General features: G+C 39.4%; 1 protein-coding gene across 2 annotated transcripts in view; it reads right to left on the bottom strand.

Annotated features, from left to right (window-relative positions):
* Window positions 1–923: 923 nt before the first annotated feature.
* The window catches only part of gcn1 (GCN1 activator of EIF2AK4), a 46,954-nt gene continuing 29,378 nt past the window's right edge, over window positions 924–18,499 (bottom strand). Inside the window, exons 36-58 of one of the 2 annotated variants that reach the window (XM_039771628.1) lie at window positions 17,071–17,185; window positions 16,742–16,921; window positions 16,428–16,648; window positions 16,181–16,249; window positions 15,817–15,955; window positions 15,512–15,708; window positions 13,389–13,531; window positions 13,139–13,256; window positions 12,439–12,654; window positions 12,027–12,191; window positions 10,986–11,147; window positions 10,743–10,835; window positions 10,433–10,576; window positions 9,755–10,024; window positions 8,938–9,051; window positions 8,299–8,529; window positions 4,539–4,732; window positions 4,318–4,432; window positions 2,819–2,915; window positions 2,488–2,636; window positions 2,294–2,401; window positions 1,839–2,057; window positions 924–1,754 (exon numbers count right to left, since the gene is read on the bottom strand). In XM_039771628.1, coding sequence (XP_039627562.1) covers window positions 1,629–1,754; window positions 1,839–2,057; window positions 2,294–2,401; window positions 2,488–2,636; window positions 2,819–2,915; window positions 4,318–4,432; window positions 4,539–4,732; window positions 8,299–8,529; window positions 8,938–9,051; window positions 9,755–10,024; window positions 10,433–10,576; window positions 10,743–10,835; window positions 10,986–11,147; window positions 12,027–12,191; window positions 12,439–12,654; window positions 13,139–13,256; window positions 13,389–13,531; window positions 15,512–15,708; window positions 15,817–15,955; window positions 16,181–16,249; window positions 16,428–16,648; window positions 16,742–16,921; window positions 17,071–17,185 — 3,585 coding nt within the window. In that variant the 3' untranslated portion in view covers window positions 924–1,628. The remainder of the gene's footprint in view (window positions 1,755–1,838; window positions 2,058–2,293; window positions 2,402–2,487; window positions 2,637–2,818; window positions 2,916–4,317; window positions 4,433–4,538; window positions 4,733–8,298; window positions 8,530–8,937; window positions 9,052–9,754; window positions 10,025–10,432; window positions 10,577–10,742; window positions 10,836–10,985; window positions 11,148–12,026; window positions 12,192–12,438; window positions 12,655–13,138; window positions 13,257–13,388; window positions 13,532–15,511; window positions 15,709–15,816; window positions 15,956–16,180; window positions 16,250–16,427; window positions 16,649–16,741; window positions 16,922–17,070; window positions 17,186–18,499) is intronic. The other variant, XM_039771629.1, reaches the window with a different exon arrangement.

The following is an 18,499-nucleotide window of genomic DNA, read 5'->3' as shown; positions in this document are numbered from 1 at the left end:
TATTCTGGCTTTACATGCAACTCCCGAAATGGTTTGGTGCATCTTCCTGACCTTGACTTTATTTGGCATTCATATAGTGTGCTGAACTGAAGAGGAGCAATAAACTAAATCTTCAAGCATTGTTACCTACATATCTGTAAAACTCATCTTCACCTTTGAGGTACTTCATTTAACAGATCATTCTCTAACCCACTTTAACAACATTCCCACCAAATGTTGTGCTTTTATAGTTTGGAACAGGCTGCATCTGCATGTATTTGGGATAAATCCCCTAACCACAAAAATTAGAGACAGTTTTTGGGATTTATAGCTCTGGGTTACACACCAATTAAAAGGTACAAGGCCAAAACATCTCTGACTTTTACTATTTTTCATTCGTATTTTAAGTTTTATTTACATAATGAGAACTCAAGCAGCACTTGCACTGCAGTACTCATAAGAAGCGTGTTTGGATATATGAACGACATCCACCTACCCCCTTAATAAAGCTGTTGTTATACAATAATAAGGAAACATCAGAAACAGACTTATAAGAGGACTAATCTAAAAGCTTCCTACACCACACCATTAGTTGACCTTTTCTTTATGTACCCATTTGGTTTCCACATTCCATGAAACGGAGATGGTGTTTGCCTTGACATCCTGTGTTCCAGCATATTTAGGCTCCATTGGCATTAAAAGTGATGCACACATCCTGAGAATCTTTACATTTCAGATGATAGAAGTACATTCATCTCATCATACATTTTTCCATCCAGTACTGTGCTATATTACCTCCTAAAATGGTAAACTAGACATTACTATTGATAACAGGCAATTAAGCCCATTTTAAAAATGGGGAAAAATATAGTATATCCTGAAATAAAAAGCACAAAAGCAGTACACATGTCAAATGCTGGACAAAACACCAACAACAATTAGGCTTGATGGATACTACATTAGCATTTATTAAATCAGTCCTTTTGTTTTTCCTTCTTAACAATTCTGGCCCAGTGTTATGTTATCTTCAGGTTGAGTCCTTCTCCAAGCTGTGCTGCATGCAGACGTTTTATCACTTAGACTTTCTTCCTCCCTTTTTAAAATGTAAGGAGTTTATGATCAACATCAGTAAGGTGTAAAATTTCAGAATTGAACTGGCAGCCTACTAATTTAGTACCTCCAACCTGGACAAACGAAAATACCAAGAATTAGGCCTGCAAAATCAGTTTTGGCTTCCGAAAGCCAGAGGTCAGAGTAAAACCTAATACTGTTGTGATTTTTTTTGGCGGGGGAGCATGGAAACTAGCCAATCTGTTTGTGATGTTACAAGGACACACGATTATAATACAGTATGTGACCAAGACTTAAAACACAAAGTCAACTGTACACTGCACTGCTAAGCAAATGCATAGTGAAGGGGGATATGGGGGGTGGTGGGGCTTCAAGAGAGCCACACATCGCATTAAAATTCAATTTCACAACCTACATGTTTTATTAGCATAATTTTGCCCGAAATAGTTAAAACCATTGGCCAAGACTGGAGCTATCTGTTACTTGTATGGCCTTTTCTGCAACTCCCTTTCAGGTTGCCTGTTTTTATTTGTGTTTTGAATTGATTTTTATTGAGGAAAGGACTGCTGTTTGATGGATCACGTTAGGATGGTGTCATCAATCTGTTCACTGGAGTCAGGCTGACTGGCCAATTTTCGTAGAGATCGGCGGCATGCCTCATTCAGTAGCTCATTGCTAGCTATGTCCAGAATACTGGTTATGCTCTAGAAAATTTAGATAAAAGAATAATTAGAAACATTGTCTTGGATTTGGTCATTTAACATGCTGGACCGTCTGTCTGTACCTACCTGAAAGACAGCATCACCATCTCGCATCTTGAGCAGGTTGACAATGGCCTGGTCACTGTAGGCTCTCACGCTAGTATTTTTGTCTTTCGTGTTGTCCAGCAGCGCCTTCACTATTGGTTTAATGACTTGAAGCTCCATTGCTGGGGTGGGTTCTTTATTAATCCACCATATCATCTTCTCTGTAACCAGCTTAATGTCACTGGATGAGTTCTGCAAACACTGTGAATTTTCAAAGCAGAAGGAGCATCGATGTCAAAAATGCAAGTGGGAATAAAAGTCAACTAAGACATCTTACTACGTGAAAGTAACAGGCTGAAGCAGAATTGGGCAGCCCTCAAGAGACATCAAGGTCAAGTGGTCAGAGACATAAAAGAATCTTGACTTCTGACATTTTAGAGGTGTTTTAAGTGAACATGTACTACATTCAATTCCTCATTTGCGAATTTCAACTTTACCTTTACAAAATGAGTCACAATCTTTGCAGGCAAGCTTCCTCCTTCACTCATAATGCAGTGCTTCACTAGGAATCCCACTGCCCGAATCCCACTTGTGGCTATGGGAATCTGCATGGAATTAATGGCAAATCAGGATGAAGGACTCACTCATTCACAGCAACACAAACACCTTCAATGTCAAAATATCCACTTACCCTGTCAGCCGATGCACTTGACAAAATGGTGTCTAGGACCAATGTGTTATACTCTGAGCTGCAAAGCTGACTTGGAGCTGCCTTAATGGCAATCGAGAGTGCAACACTACGGCCATGTCTCACCATCCAATCAATACCAGAGGCGTCTGCTATGGAGATAAAAGCACAATGGCAGTGATTAACATCAGGACTGTTATTAGCTCACAGATCATCCATAAAAATCACCATCTCTATGACAATTCTGAGTAGCACATCTAATGGCCGCACTGGTAGAAGCCCAACCAGCCATGTCAAATCTCACCTTTAATGTATCCAAGGTGAGTCTACTTACCTAGCAAGTGTTGCAGAAGGACAATTCTGAGCTCATCATCTGGCAGGAAGGCACACAACTCCCCAAGGCACCCTGCAGTTGCCATTCGAGTTGCATCCTGGGTAAACAAAGACATGAGGTGAATGACATTTTTAATTTTAAAAACTTAACCATACTTCACTTTTGCTGTATACCTCCTTATCATTAACAGTTCCCACTCACTCTTTAACATTTCTACTGTCTACCCTAAATTAGGTAATAGATAAATTGATAAGCTTCGCTCCCCTAAGTAGTTAGCTATTTTGAAACATCTCTGCAAACAACATTCCACCAATGACACAGCATGCCAGTTTCATTTTAGAAGCCTGTCTTAAGTACTCTCGGTGAACATAGAGGCACACAGTGCTGATCAGAAATGACTTGCCAGTTCAACCTTTATGAGCAGATTACGTGTTTTTTGTTTTATTTTTTTCCTTTTCTACTCTTTTTATCTCAGTCTACCACTGCAACAGTGCACTAAGCCCACATCCTGTGCAGCCTCTCATACTGAAGTACTTTCTTTTACTCACAGATGGGAGTATTTTGACTTCCTACAGAGGTTTTTTTAAAAGCACAACCCGCCTCCGTCAAGATGTCAGTGTCACATGGGCCTCTTCAAGTGTGAAAAGTGAGGAGGCTTTTAGAAATGGAAACAAACCTCTAAAAGAATAAGAATGAATAATCTGGCAGCCCAGTGAGCAGAGGGTAATCATCAAGTACAATTGGCAATCTGACTGCAGGTAGCAAGGAGAAATGGGACACTTGACAATGCCAACGGAAACCAAACAGCAGGGGAGAGAAATGTCACTTATCAGATGACGACAGTGAAGCTACTAAATAGATCTAAGTGGTCAGCTCAGCGGCTAGATGTTGGTGGTTTCTTTTATGCATCTAAAGCAGTTCAGACTACTCAGAAGTATTATAGTAGGTGGCTGTGAACAGCATGATATCCTCCCACTACTGCTGTATCAGCTGCTGCCACTGCTACTGCTCCCATTCACCTGTGTGACATGCTCATATAAGAAAATATCTATATTTGTAAATGTATAAAAGCAAGAGAGAGACAATTCCAACACTTGACTTGGCACCTGAACATGAAACAAACAGTGATAGTAATCGTCTGTGCTGGAGGTGCATGTAAGAAATGTTTAAGAACATAAGGATTCTTAAAGCATGAGCCAAAGCATCATCTCAGTTAAATACCTGACTTCATAAGAACCTCAGGTGAATTCCCAAGTCAGTTCTTGCTTATAGACATTTAGAAAATATCAGTAATGACTTTTGGGGAAAATTTGTGTATTCCTTTTTGCATGAAGTTCACCCAACAGGAGACAAAGTACATCAAGTACAGGCCCTTGTATCACTTTGCCCTTGATGACTTTGTGAAACATGTGGAATTCTTGATCAAGTATATAAAGATACAAGACTGAGAACTGGGAAGCTATTTCATTATCAGTGACATTATAAAACATTTTGCCTACCTCATCATGACCCAGCATGCTCAACAGAGTTGTTGTCATGCTCCTTCTGATAGTAGAATCAACTTTCCCACCAGCTCCCTGGATCACAAACCTGAGGGCCTGTAGCATTGTCTCCCTGCAAGTTAATTATAAAGAACAGGCAAGAGGAAATTTTACAAATACCCGTGCAAGTGGTTCTTATGAAAGTTAGCCATGTGCTACTCGTGATGACCATCAAATACCTGACTCCTGAATCCTCTGCAGAGCGGATTCCATTCAGCTGCTCGGTAAACAGGGGGTCCACCTTGGAGTGAATACTAATGAGTTTTCCAAGGGCCTCAGCAGCACGGAGACGAACACATCGGTTGGAGTCCTGCAGTGCTTTCAGGAATGTGGTCTGCAGCTGGGGCAGGAATGGCTTCAAGGCAATGCCCACCTGCATAAGAGGGTATTAAATTTGGGAAAGTTCCATGTCAAGAAAGAAAATAGGCAAGGGTAACTTGGCCAATGAAATTGTAAGTCTGTCTGAACAATACTGTGGCCTTAAGAGATTCACAAAAAGAGTCCCCACTGTAAAAGGTGGCCCATATCTGGCAGAAGCTCAATACAAGCCCAATCCAGGCAGATCTACAGCAGCTCACTGTTCTTGTGCAACAATGTCTTATAGATATGGTCCACCTACAGTATAATATACAGTGTTTCAGTCACCTACTCCAGGGGAAAAAGACATTATGCACCTTTAGCCAAAATCTACAGTATGTGGGCTGAAACCATTGCTCTATAAGCTTACCATTATCTAAGGGCAAAAACTGGGCAGCAATTACAATATGCTAAAACAAGAAATACTAAAAACATTAGAAGTTAAACCTGCCATTAAGGGCTGTCGCTTCAATATCCAGATAGGAATCAGCTTTCTGAGGTATGTTACCTCACCACTAAACACATGGAAGCACAGTAATGATACCATTTGCATGGTGACTGACTGACTGACTGACTAGTCCAGTGACTCTCAAGCTTCTCTTCACAGGATCGTAACATAGATGCAGATGCTTCTCCAATCCCATGAAAAAGAAAAATATCAGCAGATGGATGCAAGACTAATGGAGCAGGATTAAAGTCGAGTCATGCTAGAGCAACACAGAAAATCCTTATCGTGTCAAGGAGCTGCCCAATGCTACCGAAAGGACACCAGGCCAGGGTCACCTACTGCTGACAGAATGACAAGGTGAGGGACTGACACGGACAAATCCATTTAATTTTACAAGTGTTTCCCTTTTATTGAAAGTCTCCGCACAAATACTTTAAATAATCAAGCCATAAAAACCTCATATGGGAAGGCTGCCATTTGACTGCTGTGCCTGCAGCAAAGTGTCAAAAAGTACAAACATTCCAAATATCCGGAGTACACTAAAACATAATATAAAACACAGCATACCAAAAAAAACACATTTACTTATACGGCACTCCAAATGCTTTACAAAGAGTTAAAGAAAATTGATAAAAAAATCAATAAAACGTAGAAATTGAGAATGTGTTACAGCATTTTGTAAGATGACGAAATACAGAAGCCATGGAACCATTTGGATCAGAAAAAAGTTAACAACTGTAATTTAGGGAAATGGCCAAGGAGATATATGCAGATTTAAGGGAGTGCTTAGGAAAAGGCAAGAATAAATATATATTTAGAAAAAAAAAAAACAAATGCACACAAGCACACTATAATGCAACATTACCAGACATCTACTGTCCAATGACCCTCTTAAAAATTGTACATGCTCAATAACAATCTATAAATAAAAATGTAAACACTTTTTTCAAATGTATAAATATCAAGCAACATTTTTTTAGGTATTTTACAATGATCTTTTATCGGTTTAGATGTATACAAGTGCTCATCTCATACTTAACTTTGGCTAAGCTGAAAAATGTCAAAACTCAATAAACAGATCTCATGTGATTGAAGGAATCACCTGCATTTAGTGACAGAATAACACTCACATGCAGTGCTAAGAAAGAATAAAACGTGCAGTCTGGAAGACACGGACAGACAGACAGACAGAGACACACATACAAATTAATGAATGGAAATAGTACAAACATGGCACACATCTTTATATGATAACAGTAGATACCGGTCTGGCGCATTAGCCTTGTAGGAAGCCTACGTATTAACCTTTCCACGCCTATACAAAACCTATGAAGAGGCTGGTAGCTCCACATAAGGAGTTAAGAATATTTCCTTAGCATCTCCAAAAAGAACTCCCTACATTCTGGCAACTGTAGCAAATGCTGTCATTTTACATAAGAGCAGTGATTAAGCTGAGCCTGGCAAATGCAGTTAGCAAAATAAATCAGAGGCAAACAAGGTGTTGATGAGTAAGACACAAGAAAAAGGGCAGCACCCAAAGAGGGGTGTTAAATAAATTAACTCGCAGTCTGAATTGGCATCTTTGAGTAGGCACAAGGTTCAAAAAAAAAAAAAGCAACAGTGAAGATAAACAGCCCCTCGGAAGTGGTATATGTGCCACGTCAGTATTAAAAGGTGCCCATGACAGTGCAAAGAACTGCTACTAAGACTGTACACCTTGAGCCATTATTTTAATTTTTCATCATACACAAATGACGACCCAATATAACAGAAGTTTAAAATTAAAAAGAAAGTAAACAAGGTTTTATTTTAAAAATGGGTTCTTCAGCAACAAAGACAAAGAAGCACAGTTAGGAGAACAGCAATTAACAGAAAGCATTTCTTTTTAAAGAAAACCTTCAAATCTGCCCAACAGTTTGGAAGCATCAGGTGAACAGCTATCGATAGACTGAATGGACTCATTCAAATTTGCTCAAGTGTCCAAGTGTCAATCATTTCTTCATCTCGATGCTCAGTACCCTTCACAGACACCAGACAGAAAGTAATGCTCAAGCTGCCATCTCACACTGAGCTCTTAAGCCTGCTTTTAGCTTTTCTGTTGTGAAATGTGAGTATGTTCAGGGGGATGAAGAGTTCAGCCTGGTGTAGGGGAAACAGACATCAAAAGATGTGTCTGTAGGTGTGCGGTGTGACCTGACGTCACAGGTCATGTCCATGCAGATTTATGCTATCCAAAATGTAGTAGTTTAAGATACTGGTGAATGACTGTACTATTATTTAAAATAAAACATTAAAATGAGGAAATCCTAGTGTTTACTCAAGAATCAGGTGTTGATATTAGTGACAACACTGCATCTGGCAGCACAAAAGTCAGGGAGTACAGAGGAGATCAATACATCTTAAGTAATCAATCCGCTACGCTATCCACAAGCAGGACATTTTAGTTCTTCACATATACATTATACAGATATATACCCCTTGCTATTTTGCAGAGGAGATGGGAAAGGAGAGTAGATAATGGTAGCCTTTCAAAACAAAGTAACCGTGAGCAGCAATGAATATATTTACAAGGAGGCAACTGGTAGTTAACGTTGGATCACACAACACAAGTAAATATTTTGGTGTGAAAAGGGACAAATGGACTTAGTGTTTTAGAAAGCACTCCTGCATGGTGATAAGCATAAAAGCAACCCATCAGCCTTTTGATCATCAATTTATTTAAAATCTGAACCCAGCGAAAGTGAGTAGAAGCAGCAAGCTGTGTCGTATTCATACAGTGATGAGTTTGTACAATTATGGAGGAACACAATGGAAAGAAAAAATGAAAAATGTTTACGTCCACTAAAACAAACAAAAACCCTAAAACAGCTCATAGTGACCTAACTAGTAGTTATTTCATTAAAACCAATACACGGACAATAAAGAGCTCCTTTAGGAGTCGTTGGAGGCTTGGAAGACTGTGCATTAGCTGCATGAAGAACTCCCTCCTCATCTGTGGCAATAAGGTATCCCAACCGGAAGCAGCACAGCAGATATAAGAAATGCTTTTGAAATTACTCAGTTTTGTCGATGCATAGCACATTTCAACAACAAAACAACAACAGAATTTGCAGGAATATTGTACCCAGCCTTACCTTGCCCAAAAGCAGGGTAAGTGTTTCCAACAGGGCCACTTTGACATTCCAGCTGAAGCGGTCTCCAAGGATACGAATCAGGGGTCCAGTTATGTTGATTACAGATGGCCGGAGGGCTTCAGCAGATGTTAGCTTGATGACAAGTCCTAAAGCCTTGGCAGCTTCTTCTTTCTGTTCTGGGTTTCCAGTCAGGACACCTTCACGCAAAACTGGAAGGATTGAGGTGACACCCTGGCAAAAAAGCAACACTCATGCCTTTAAGATGATGTAATTTGGGAAGTACATGCCAATAACCAATATTACAGCATGAGTTAAAAATAAAAAGCACCACCAAAAATACCCATGCATCACATTTAAAGAGTAAATCCTGGGTTACAGTCTCAACCCTGGTACATAATACTAAATACTTTCTACTCAAAATGGCTTAAGATGACGATGCCGTTACCATTGAAAACAGACAGAGCAAAATTTATGAGTAGAAAGTAGAGCCACTTATAAAAGGGGGAAGAGCTGAGGTGTATGGGTCATTCACTAGCTAATCAAACAAGAGTTGGGGCCTTACTAACTTAAAAAAAGTGCCCCAAACAGTGTAAATTGTTTTTTTTATTTAATTTGTAGTCCAAAACAGTGGTGGCTTACCTTTTTAGGTAGGCAGAATCCTGGCAAGTTCTCACCTTTGGCCTCATTCCCAGCAATTCGAATGTCTCGATGTAAGTCATCAATGAGTGCCAGCTGGCTCGAGGCATCTAATTTCTAGAGAAAACAAGTGGGTGAGATCTGTAACTGCCAATGAACGACTACAAATTTCTACAAAACAAATCCTCAAGTGTAAGTACAAGGTCCTGAGGCTGGGAAATCACATTCCTGCTTCATAAGACGAGAATCAAGCAAGACCACAAATGGCTTTAGGGTTTACTGCTCAGAATCATTGTTGTGTAGCAGCCCCATTGTTTTTAAAGAGAGAGAGAGTTTAGGAGCATGCACTTTGACTGCAATTGCATAGAATTTCTGATTACCACCAAACCCTGCATCAGTTTTTTTTGTCCATCTTCTTCTACCCAGCTATTTTTTTTCTCCTATCCATAATACAAAATGTGGGGGGACTGAACCTAAATTAAACCATCAACAAACTGACAACCTTTTAAAGAGTGTTAAGAAATATATAAATTTAAGTTTGTTTCACCTGTCACATCTTTTAATACAAGAGAGAAAAAAAATACAATATATAAACTAAAATGCACTTGACATGATGGTTAGAACACACACTGTTTAAGAGGTATTGACACAAAAGCATATTCCCGCTATACCTCAAGCTACACTGTCCACAGTAAAGCAGCACTACATGTGGATTCAACTAGGGGGAGACCACTTCAACAGTGCCAAGTTCCATAACAAAGTTCTCTGCACTAAAAATGTGACAGAAAATGAAACCCACACAAGAGACCATTTTGCATACCTTTGTGACAGCATTCAAGGCGTCCCAGCTCTCATTTAGGACCATTTCATCAGTGTCGTTGAAGAGGTGTATGAAACCTGAAACCAGGCTCTTGATGTGCATACTGTAGTCAGCCTTGGTTCTGCTGAAGTAGCCATTGAGTATGGTAATGGCTGCCTTTCTCATACCCAAGTCAGGGCTACGGCTTGCTTCCAGGAGATCGTCAATAATGATCCTCTGCCCCACTTCATCCTCCACTGAAAGGATCACCGCCTGGCAGCTTGCCAGCTCCTTGTTTGAGGAAAAAAAAGTTCAGGTTATATTTAATGCTGCCTTGAAATGTCTGTGTTAAAAGCAGCAGGCAGGCCAAAACATAGCTGACTGCTAAGATATGTAAACCGTCCATTTCAAAAGAAAATCTATTAAATATTTATTTTAAAAAACGGGCTGAATACTGGAGAACGCCGAGATGAAAGACCAGAATCCCTAGAAATACAGCTTTTAAAATACAGGTTAGCAAGCCTAAATATTTTAGAAACCCAGTAATAGTATTAGACTTAATTGTGCTCCAGAGTGTTTTCACTTACTATATTATTTCTAGTAAACTTTTTACACCATCCAACCTGCAGCATCAGATGCAATACAGAGCAAACCCTGACCACACGATCAAAATCATGCCCTGCCTATTTAACTTTTTACCTGTGCCCCTTCCTCTGTATTCAGCTTCTCTTTAAGCGCAGACATTAGAGCAGGAAGGATAACACTGAGATGGCGTGTAAGGGCTTCCCCTGCCACAGCAGACAAGAACGCAAGAACACGGGTGTTTACAGGAGGGGCTGTGAGCTGTGGGTTTAAAAAAAATAAAAAATAATAATAATTAAACATGCTGACATGACAAAGCACCTACTTGACCAGCATGTTCAGGGCCAATGTGGGTGTATGAAATTACTGTCTACTTGGAGTTAAGATGGAAACACTGACTGAGTAATTCAGATGCTTTCTGACTCACCTTTGGAACAAGATATGGGAGAACAGATCTGCTCTTTACCGCCATCACTTGCTTAAGACCGTCCAGAGCGAACTCAGAAGTTTCCTCATCATCCTATTTATTAAAAAAAAAAAAAAATCAGCAAATGGACATGCAGCAGTTAATGCATGATTTTCCCAAACTTTCTCAAAATTGAAGGGTTCAACACAATGTCACAATTTCATGAACAGCCTAGTGTTGAATCAGCTCATAGTTTTTTCTCACCAGCTGCTGCAGAAGAGTAGGTAGGATGTCATCTAACGCCTGGTGACCAATTGTGGAGTGCAGCTGTTCAAAGGTCTTGGCGGCAGCCTCTCGAACTTCCTCAAGTGGATCACACAGGGCCTTCCTCACAGTTGGGACCAAAGACTCTGAGAACACAAGCACCTGCAATACAGCAGCAGGCAAGATACAAAACAAAGTAAGAAGCCAGAGGTCTGCAAGCACTTAAGTTAGCTTACGATATGCAGAGAGGCTTAGTGACACTACAACTTATGTAAAACACTTCTACCAGCCTACCAATATATGATGGGGAGGCATCAAGAAACGAACTGTTATACTGTATTTTAAAATCTAGTAGAGTAAAAAGTCTCCTGACAACTATAAGATTTAAATCTTAAATCCTTACTGGGCTGAACTGTAGTAGAATAACAGAAACCTGAGGTCACTTAAGTCATGTCATATACTCAAAATGTAGTGCTGCCAGAAAAGATTGCTTTATTTAGAACACTACAGCATCCACCTGAAGAAACATGCCATTTGAACTGGCCATCTGGAGAATGCCTTTTGGGGGTTGGGGTGGGGAACATTAAAAAGCTAATTAAAAAGGAAAAATATTATATATATTGCTGCAACTGAAGGTTCTCATAAAAGATTCAGATCTGGTTGCTTCTTTGCTTGCAAGTTCAAAAACCTCAGCACATGAGATAGAAAAATTAAATTATGTCCTCTTTGTCTTAGGAAGCCTCCAGCTTCATTAGTAGTGGGACTCCAACACAGTCCAAGGCATTCCACAAAAGAGCCTGAAGATGAGATTACCTATATGGACCCATATCAGCATAGCTGTGGTCTCTGTTAATGGCTGGGAGGTGACAGGAGCTGCATATAACCAATTCAGAACAAAATCCGTTTTAAGGTGTGTGTTTCTTTTACCAGAAGTTGCCACAAAATGTGGCTTGCGTTTCTCCCTGGACATATGACCCATTAATTAATGGATTAACTGTATCAATAGCCAAGATTTAACAAGACCACATATAGCTCACGCACCGCATCCTTGCTGGTGGACTTCATGATTTCACTAAGTCCAATACAGACACCTTGCCGTTCATCACTTTTGTCAGAGCGAAGTCCTTCCTCCAGGATGGGGATGATTTCAGGAAGGATCTTCTCTCCCAGTTTCCTTACCAGATCTCCCAGTGTCCGAGCCGCAATCTAAAAGCAAGACAAGATAACATTTTTGAATAAAAATACAAATAAAATATTACATCAACTGATTTACTAAAGAGACTGAACATAACTTGTCTAATATGAAAAGAGTGGAAAGAAGTATATTTTGCAGATTTCCACAGACTTGAATAGATACATAACAAACATACACAGTTCTCATCTCATTAAGGGTTTAACATCATTATACCTACGGGGGCTAATAAGAGCTCCAAAAGTAAAAGCTCAAACATACCGTTCTTTTGTCCGCACAGGTACTGGCAAGGAAGCCTAGCAGCAGGCTGAAGAGGGTAGGGAGAATTTCACGCAGTGTGCGAGGTGTATTTGCCACCACTATTTTCCATACATGCAGGGATGCTTGCCGCACCACAAGCTGGGTGTCTGAGCGCCCCATGTAGAGCCCAGCCAGAACTCTGTTGCGCCTCTCATGGCCCAGGGCATGAATGATGGCCTATAAGTAAAGGAAAATGTAAAAACAGAAACTGGTAAAATGTCCAGCAACTCTTTAAAATAGGTGCTCAAAGTGGAGAATAACAGCTCAAAATTCATATGCCAATATTATTTTATAAATTTATACATTTGGCTAGGGAAGTGCTTGTGAAGCACTAGTAGAATGTGCCAAAAAAAGGAAATGAACAATAACATCCTGCCCCAAGAAAACTCTTCTCCTAAACGAAGGAAAACAGTCAGTTAAATCAGACAAGTTTAAGTTAAGGTTTTGAAGTTGCGGATTATAGCCATTTTTTAACTATTTGGCCATCTTACTTTACATTAATGAAATTTACCAACCATTTTAGTATAGTTATAGCCACACTCCCAGCCAATCTAATGATGATATATTGCTAAATATGCACTTGAACTCTTGAGAGCTGAAGCAAGGAAAGGCCAGCTATATTAGGAAAATGTCAGATAACCATCTTATTTCTCTACTTCACCTTGTTAGACTGGGCAGTGCCAAAGTTGTCATCCTCAGATGCTGTTTCAGTTGTCATCTTCCCCGTCACACCTGAAATGTGAAAGAGAAGATCTCCAAGCAGCTGTACAGAGCTGAATCTGTGTTTTTTTTAAAAAGAAAAAGAAAAAGGGACAAAGTGAAAATGAGAGCAGTACATACCACACTGCACCTCCATCCCTAGCCAGCTATTTCTAATGTATGCTTTATTTTCCAAGGCACTAAACCCTTACCTGATCCTCCACATATCATCAAACAGACCCTGCTCCAATTCTGGCAGCAGGAGTGCAATAGCAGTCTCTGCATACATGCTGATGATCCGCTGGCCAGCTCTCAAGGCTGTGTCACGCACATACTCATTCTCATCAGCCAGTGCCTATAAAACAACAATCCTGTGTCAACAGCAGCAAGTATTGAGACCAAATAAGCAGGAAACCAAAAATCAAACTGGGAATTAACAGTTTGAAATATTACTAAAGACAATATACAGATAGGGTGAACAATATTAGTTGCAGAAGGCTTATATTAGGGGGTGCCCAAAAATAATAAGAAAAAAACCCAAAAATCATATTTCTCAGAACACTTCCAAAATGTATTCACCCTCAAAAAACTCCGAGACAATACACTTTTCCCAATGCTTTTTCCATTGTTCAAAACTGTTCTGAAACTTGCAAAGTGATAGCCTTCATTGCCTCCATCATTTAATTCTTAACCTCCTCTTCATCCAGAAAGCACTTTCCTTTAAGGTCCTTCATTCTTGGAAATAAGAAACAAGGTCCAGGGAGTAGGGGGTGTGGGAAACAGGTTGGGTTGTTTTCTCGGCATTGCCATCACGCAATTGCCTGAGGACTTCAAGGACGCCATTTGGAAAAATGATGCAGAGGGCAGTCTAGTACACACACTAGCAGCAAACATCAGAACTAATGCCCCTCTGGCATCCACAAAAAAATTCATGCTATTTCTGGGTCACCCCTTGTGTATGAGCATCACTAATGAACAATACATAGCATATGAACATCAAACAAAAGCAGAAACAAGAAAAAAAAGAGCAAAACAAGACAAATACAAGTAATAATAAATGAACAGCGTAAGGTACAACACAATACAAATTATATAAAAATTTGTCAAAACACACATTTCTTTAAAAAGAAATGAAAACACAACCTCCCAATGTAACATACAGTATATGAAAACAGAATTGATCTGGAAAAGCAGCATAAAGACACAAAACAATCAAGCTAGCGATATGACACGCTGTGAAGTATTGGCACTGTATTAGATACAATGCTATTCACTTTATGTCCCACTGCTTTGTCTGTGTGAAGTTTACGGTGGCAAGAGGAAAAGCTTGGACAAACTGGGCCTACAGGACTTAAAAAGAAAATAAAAAATCCCCAAGGGATCCCAGTCCAGCCGAGTGCACTTTGACTTAAACATGTAGGAACAGCTCTCAATGATAATTAATTAAAAATGAGTAAATGGTCACAAGCATATAATGCATGCATAACATGTAGACTGGTTGTTTAATAATGCAAAGCCATGAAGGAATCAACTTCATTTGTCCATAACATTGAGTTTGAATATCAGCCAGAATTTCTATTCTAGGAATTTAACACATAATTTCCAGTGGAATTGGGTTTTGGAGGATTGAAGAGAGCAATAGTAATACACACACTCACACACATGGACATTCAGTTGTCCTATGATCCTAACATTCTAAATCCAAGGGACTGTTGTGTAACATTCATTTTAAGTATTGTACAAAAGACAATTATGACATCCAGTAAGAGTGGGCAATAGACTGATTAATCCAGGATAGCTAATTAAAATCATCTTGTGGTATGGATTTTGGAAAAAAAATAAATAAATAAAACAACCGATATACTAAAGATTAATGCAACACATTTAAACATAAAACATGTCCTGTGACAAAACATGCAAATCCGTGCAAAAATTACTTTTCCACCTGTATATTAGTTCCTTAAATATAATGTAATCTTTCAGTACATAGATCACATACATGTCCATGTGAACAGTGTGCAATAAGTGAACACACCCCCTTTACCCAAAATAATGATGTGAGGCTTAGCTCGATTAGTTAGTTGACCCTGGCTCCACTCCCATACCTACTGCCCACAACTATGGACTGTATTAAATGGGATATATAATGTATGATTTCAAGAGACCAATATGAAACAAGGAAAGAGTATCATCAAAAGCTCGGTCTTGTCCTGTGTTGACATCAGTATGACTTAATCAGAAAGTAGCTGCACTTGCCTCCCAGGCATAATTTGGCACGACCAGGAACATCAGCTCACTGTCAAGTTAGCCTTAATGACAACATAGCTGAACCCACCTTGAGAATGCAGGGGATGATGGGTCCTACATATGGGGTAAACTTGTCCCCAAAGGTCACAGGTAAATAGATAAACATCATGATGTAGCCATCCCGCACATGGGAAGCAATATCTATTTTGCTGGCTGTAGCAACTATGTCAGGCATCAGCTTTTCAAGTTTTTCCACTCCAAGCCCAGCCAGGACTTCAGCCAAACCTGGAATTCAAATCACAAAGGAGTGAGAGAAAATTTAAGGTAATAAAAATAAAATATCAAAGGTCATTTTAAATGATGCCATTTATGTTTAATGATGGCCTGACTCGCCTTGAGCAGCACCAGATCTGTCGACAGAACTCTGTTCTGAGGCCAGAGTCTCCATAAGCCATGGTAGAAGGTCATCAAAGCAGGATTCTCCCATGCCTTTCACCATAGCACCAAGAGCTTTGGCTGACACAGTACGCACCTGTCAAAAAAGCATGAGACAGGATATATTGAAACTTCGGGCATTGTTACTCCAAGTGTATAAAATAAATTTGGCATGAGTCTTTTTTACAGGAACACTGCACTTAAGTTCTTCTCAAAGGTTAAAAACAGAAAATCACCATGCAATTTAAACACAAGTAAGTACCTAATAGTGAGGCAATACAATGACATTCATAAACAGAAAAGGACATGCTGTAACACACACCTCAGGTACAGGATCCAGCAGTGAAGATTTTAGCCCAGGAATCACACTTGGCAGATATGGAGAAAGATCCTAAAACAAAAGGAGAAAGAAAAAAAAAAGTTTTTAGAGCTGCATTATTAAAGGCACAATTCAGTTCACTTTTGTGTAAGTCAGGCATACTGTGCCCGTTTCCTAAGTAGCTTAGGCCTCTTGTCTAAATCACATGAAATTCTCAAAGGAATTAATCATTTTAAGATCAGCTACACACCTTTTGGTCAGTGAGGGAGTACATGTTACCGATGATCTGAGCTGCCATCTTGCGTGTATCTGTAGAGCGATCTTGAAAGGCTCTCTGGACTATAGGCATGATGAGAGCTAGGGATGGTGCATCAATAAAATGGACAAACTTTGTGTCCAGCAGTGTCTGCAGGCACTTGTGGGTTTTCCTGGAGGGTTCAGTCAAAGCATCTAACAAGATAGGCGTGATAGCTGGGGAAAAAAAAAAAAAAAACAAAAAAATAACTCAGTCATTTCCTCAATTTAACACTTCATAATGAAGCCCTAAAGTGCCAACTTGCTCACCAAGAATTTCTGGATTGCGAATGACAGACCCAATCTGCCGCAAAGCCTGTTGTCCAGCCTTCTGCACCTTGACATGAGAGTCTGTCAGCACCTCAGTTAGCTTTGGCACAATATTTGGGAGACAAGAGGACAACTGCTTGGGAGCACAGTATGCCATGGCACCAAGAAGTTCAACAGATCCTTAAACAGAGACACAGAGAAGAACAACAAATGGAGAAATGACATTTGGCAGCTTTACAGATTAAAACCAATAAACTCCAAAGGAAATTAAGGACTAAAGCATTCAATTCTACTTTCTTCTTATACATTTTGAAAAATGTAATATTTACCTGCTTTTGTCCTCCATGATTCCTCCTCAAGAGCAACAAGAAGGGACGGGAGAACCAGTTTCACCCCATGGGCACTCAAGTTTCTCATCACTGCTTTAGCACAATCATCTGCAGCCTGTGGTTATAATTAAGGCCCCCGAGTTACAGCAGGATGAATTTCATTCAAAAATAATTGTTCAATGAACTGTATATACAGAGTTGGCAAAGGCCTATACAAATGAGATACTCTAGGAAAAAAAAAATCACCTAGGAGGTGTGTGCCCTGGTTCATTTTAGTAATTTCCAATTATGGTCAACTTAAAGTTAGGCAATTGGAAAAAATAAAAAAATGCATCAGTTGCACTTGCCCATTTTTTTTAAAAAACTCTTTAAAACCCATCAACAATCATCAACTACTAACTTTAAACAGCAGAGTCTGTTAAAAAGGAGAGAGGTTAAATTACTGTCAAGTTTTACCACAGACCTTCCAAAAATATTGAATAAATGAAAAAGTAATAAGGAGAAAGTATATATTAAATGCAGATCAGATGGGAAAGTCTGGCATGGCAATAAGTTTATATGGACTCTCTCAGGGAATACAAGTTACCTGCCTGGATTGACTTCTATTGATCAGTTTCTACTGAAATGACTCTGAAGGATACTGGCAGGCATGGCTTTGGCTGGTGCTATGCTCTTTTCTCTAGCCCTAACAAAGCTGGTGTTTGATGTGGTTGAGGTTTTAGAACTTTCATGAATTAGTCCAGGTTCAGGGTTAATGCCCAAAGTGTGCTATCATGCATTATGATAATGCGGCCTATTCTACCATAAAATGTGGAAAAATGGGTTACAGTTAACCCACTTTATTGAGGTTGCTTGCAATTACCTAGATGCCATAAATACAGCATAATAGAAACTGATTGAGGAAAAAGACACAGAAAGTCAGACAAGCAAAAAAAAATAAATAAATAAAAAATAAAAAAATCAGGGAGATGGAAGCAGCAAAGGACTGACACTAAATCAAGTCACAAATTTCGAAACTACAGTGCATCCGGAAAGTATTCATAGCTCATCACTTTTTCCACATTTTATGTTACAGCCTTATTACAAAATGGATTAAATTCATTTTTTCCCTCAGAATTCTACACACAACACCCCATAATGACAACATGAAAAAAGTTTACTTGAGATTTTTGCAAATTTATTAAAAATATAAAAATTGAGAAATCACATGTATATAAGTATTCACAGTCTTTGCCATGAAGCTCCAAATTGAGCTCAGTTGCATCCTGATTCCCCTGATCATCCTTGAGATGTTTCTGCAGCTTAATTGGAGTCCACCTGTGGTAAATTCAGTTGATTGGACATGATTTGTAAAGGCACACACCTGTCTATATAAGGTCCCGCAGTTGACAGTTCATGTCAGACCACAAATCAAGCATGAAGTCAAAGG

This window comes from Polypterus senegalus, chromosome 12 (assembly GCF_016835505.1).
Source record: "Polypterus senegalus isolate Bchr_013 chromosome 12, ASM1683550v1, whole genome shotgun sequence".
In the NCBI taxonomy this organism is placed as follows: domain Eukaryota; kingdom Metazoa; phylum Chordata; class Cladistia; order Polypteriformes; family Polypteridae; genus Polypterus; species Polypterus senegalus.
The sequence above is the reverse complement of the archived record's forward strand: the minus strand, read 5'-3'. Positions and strand labels throughout refer to the sequence as shown.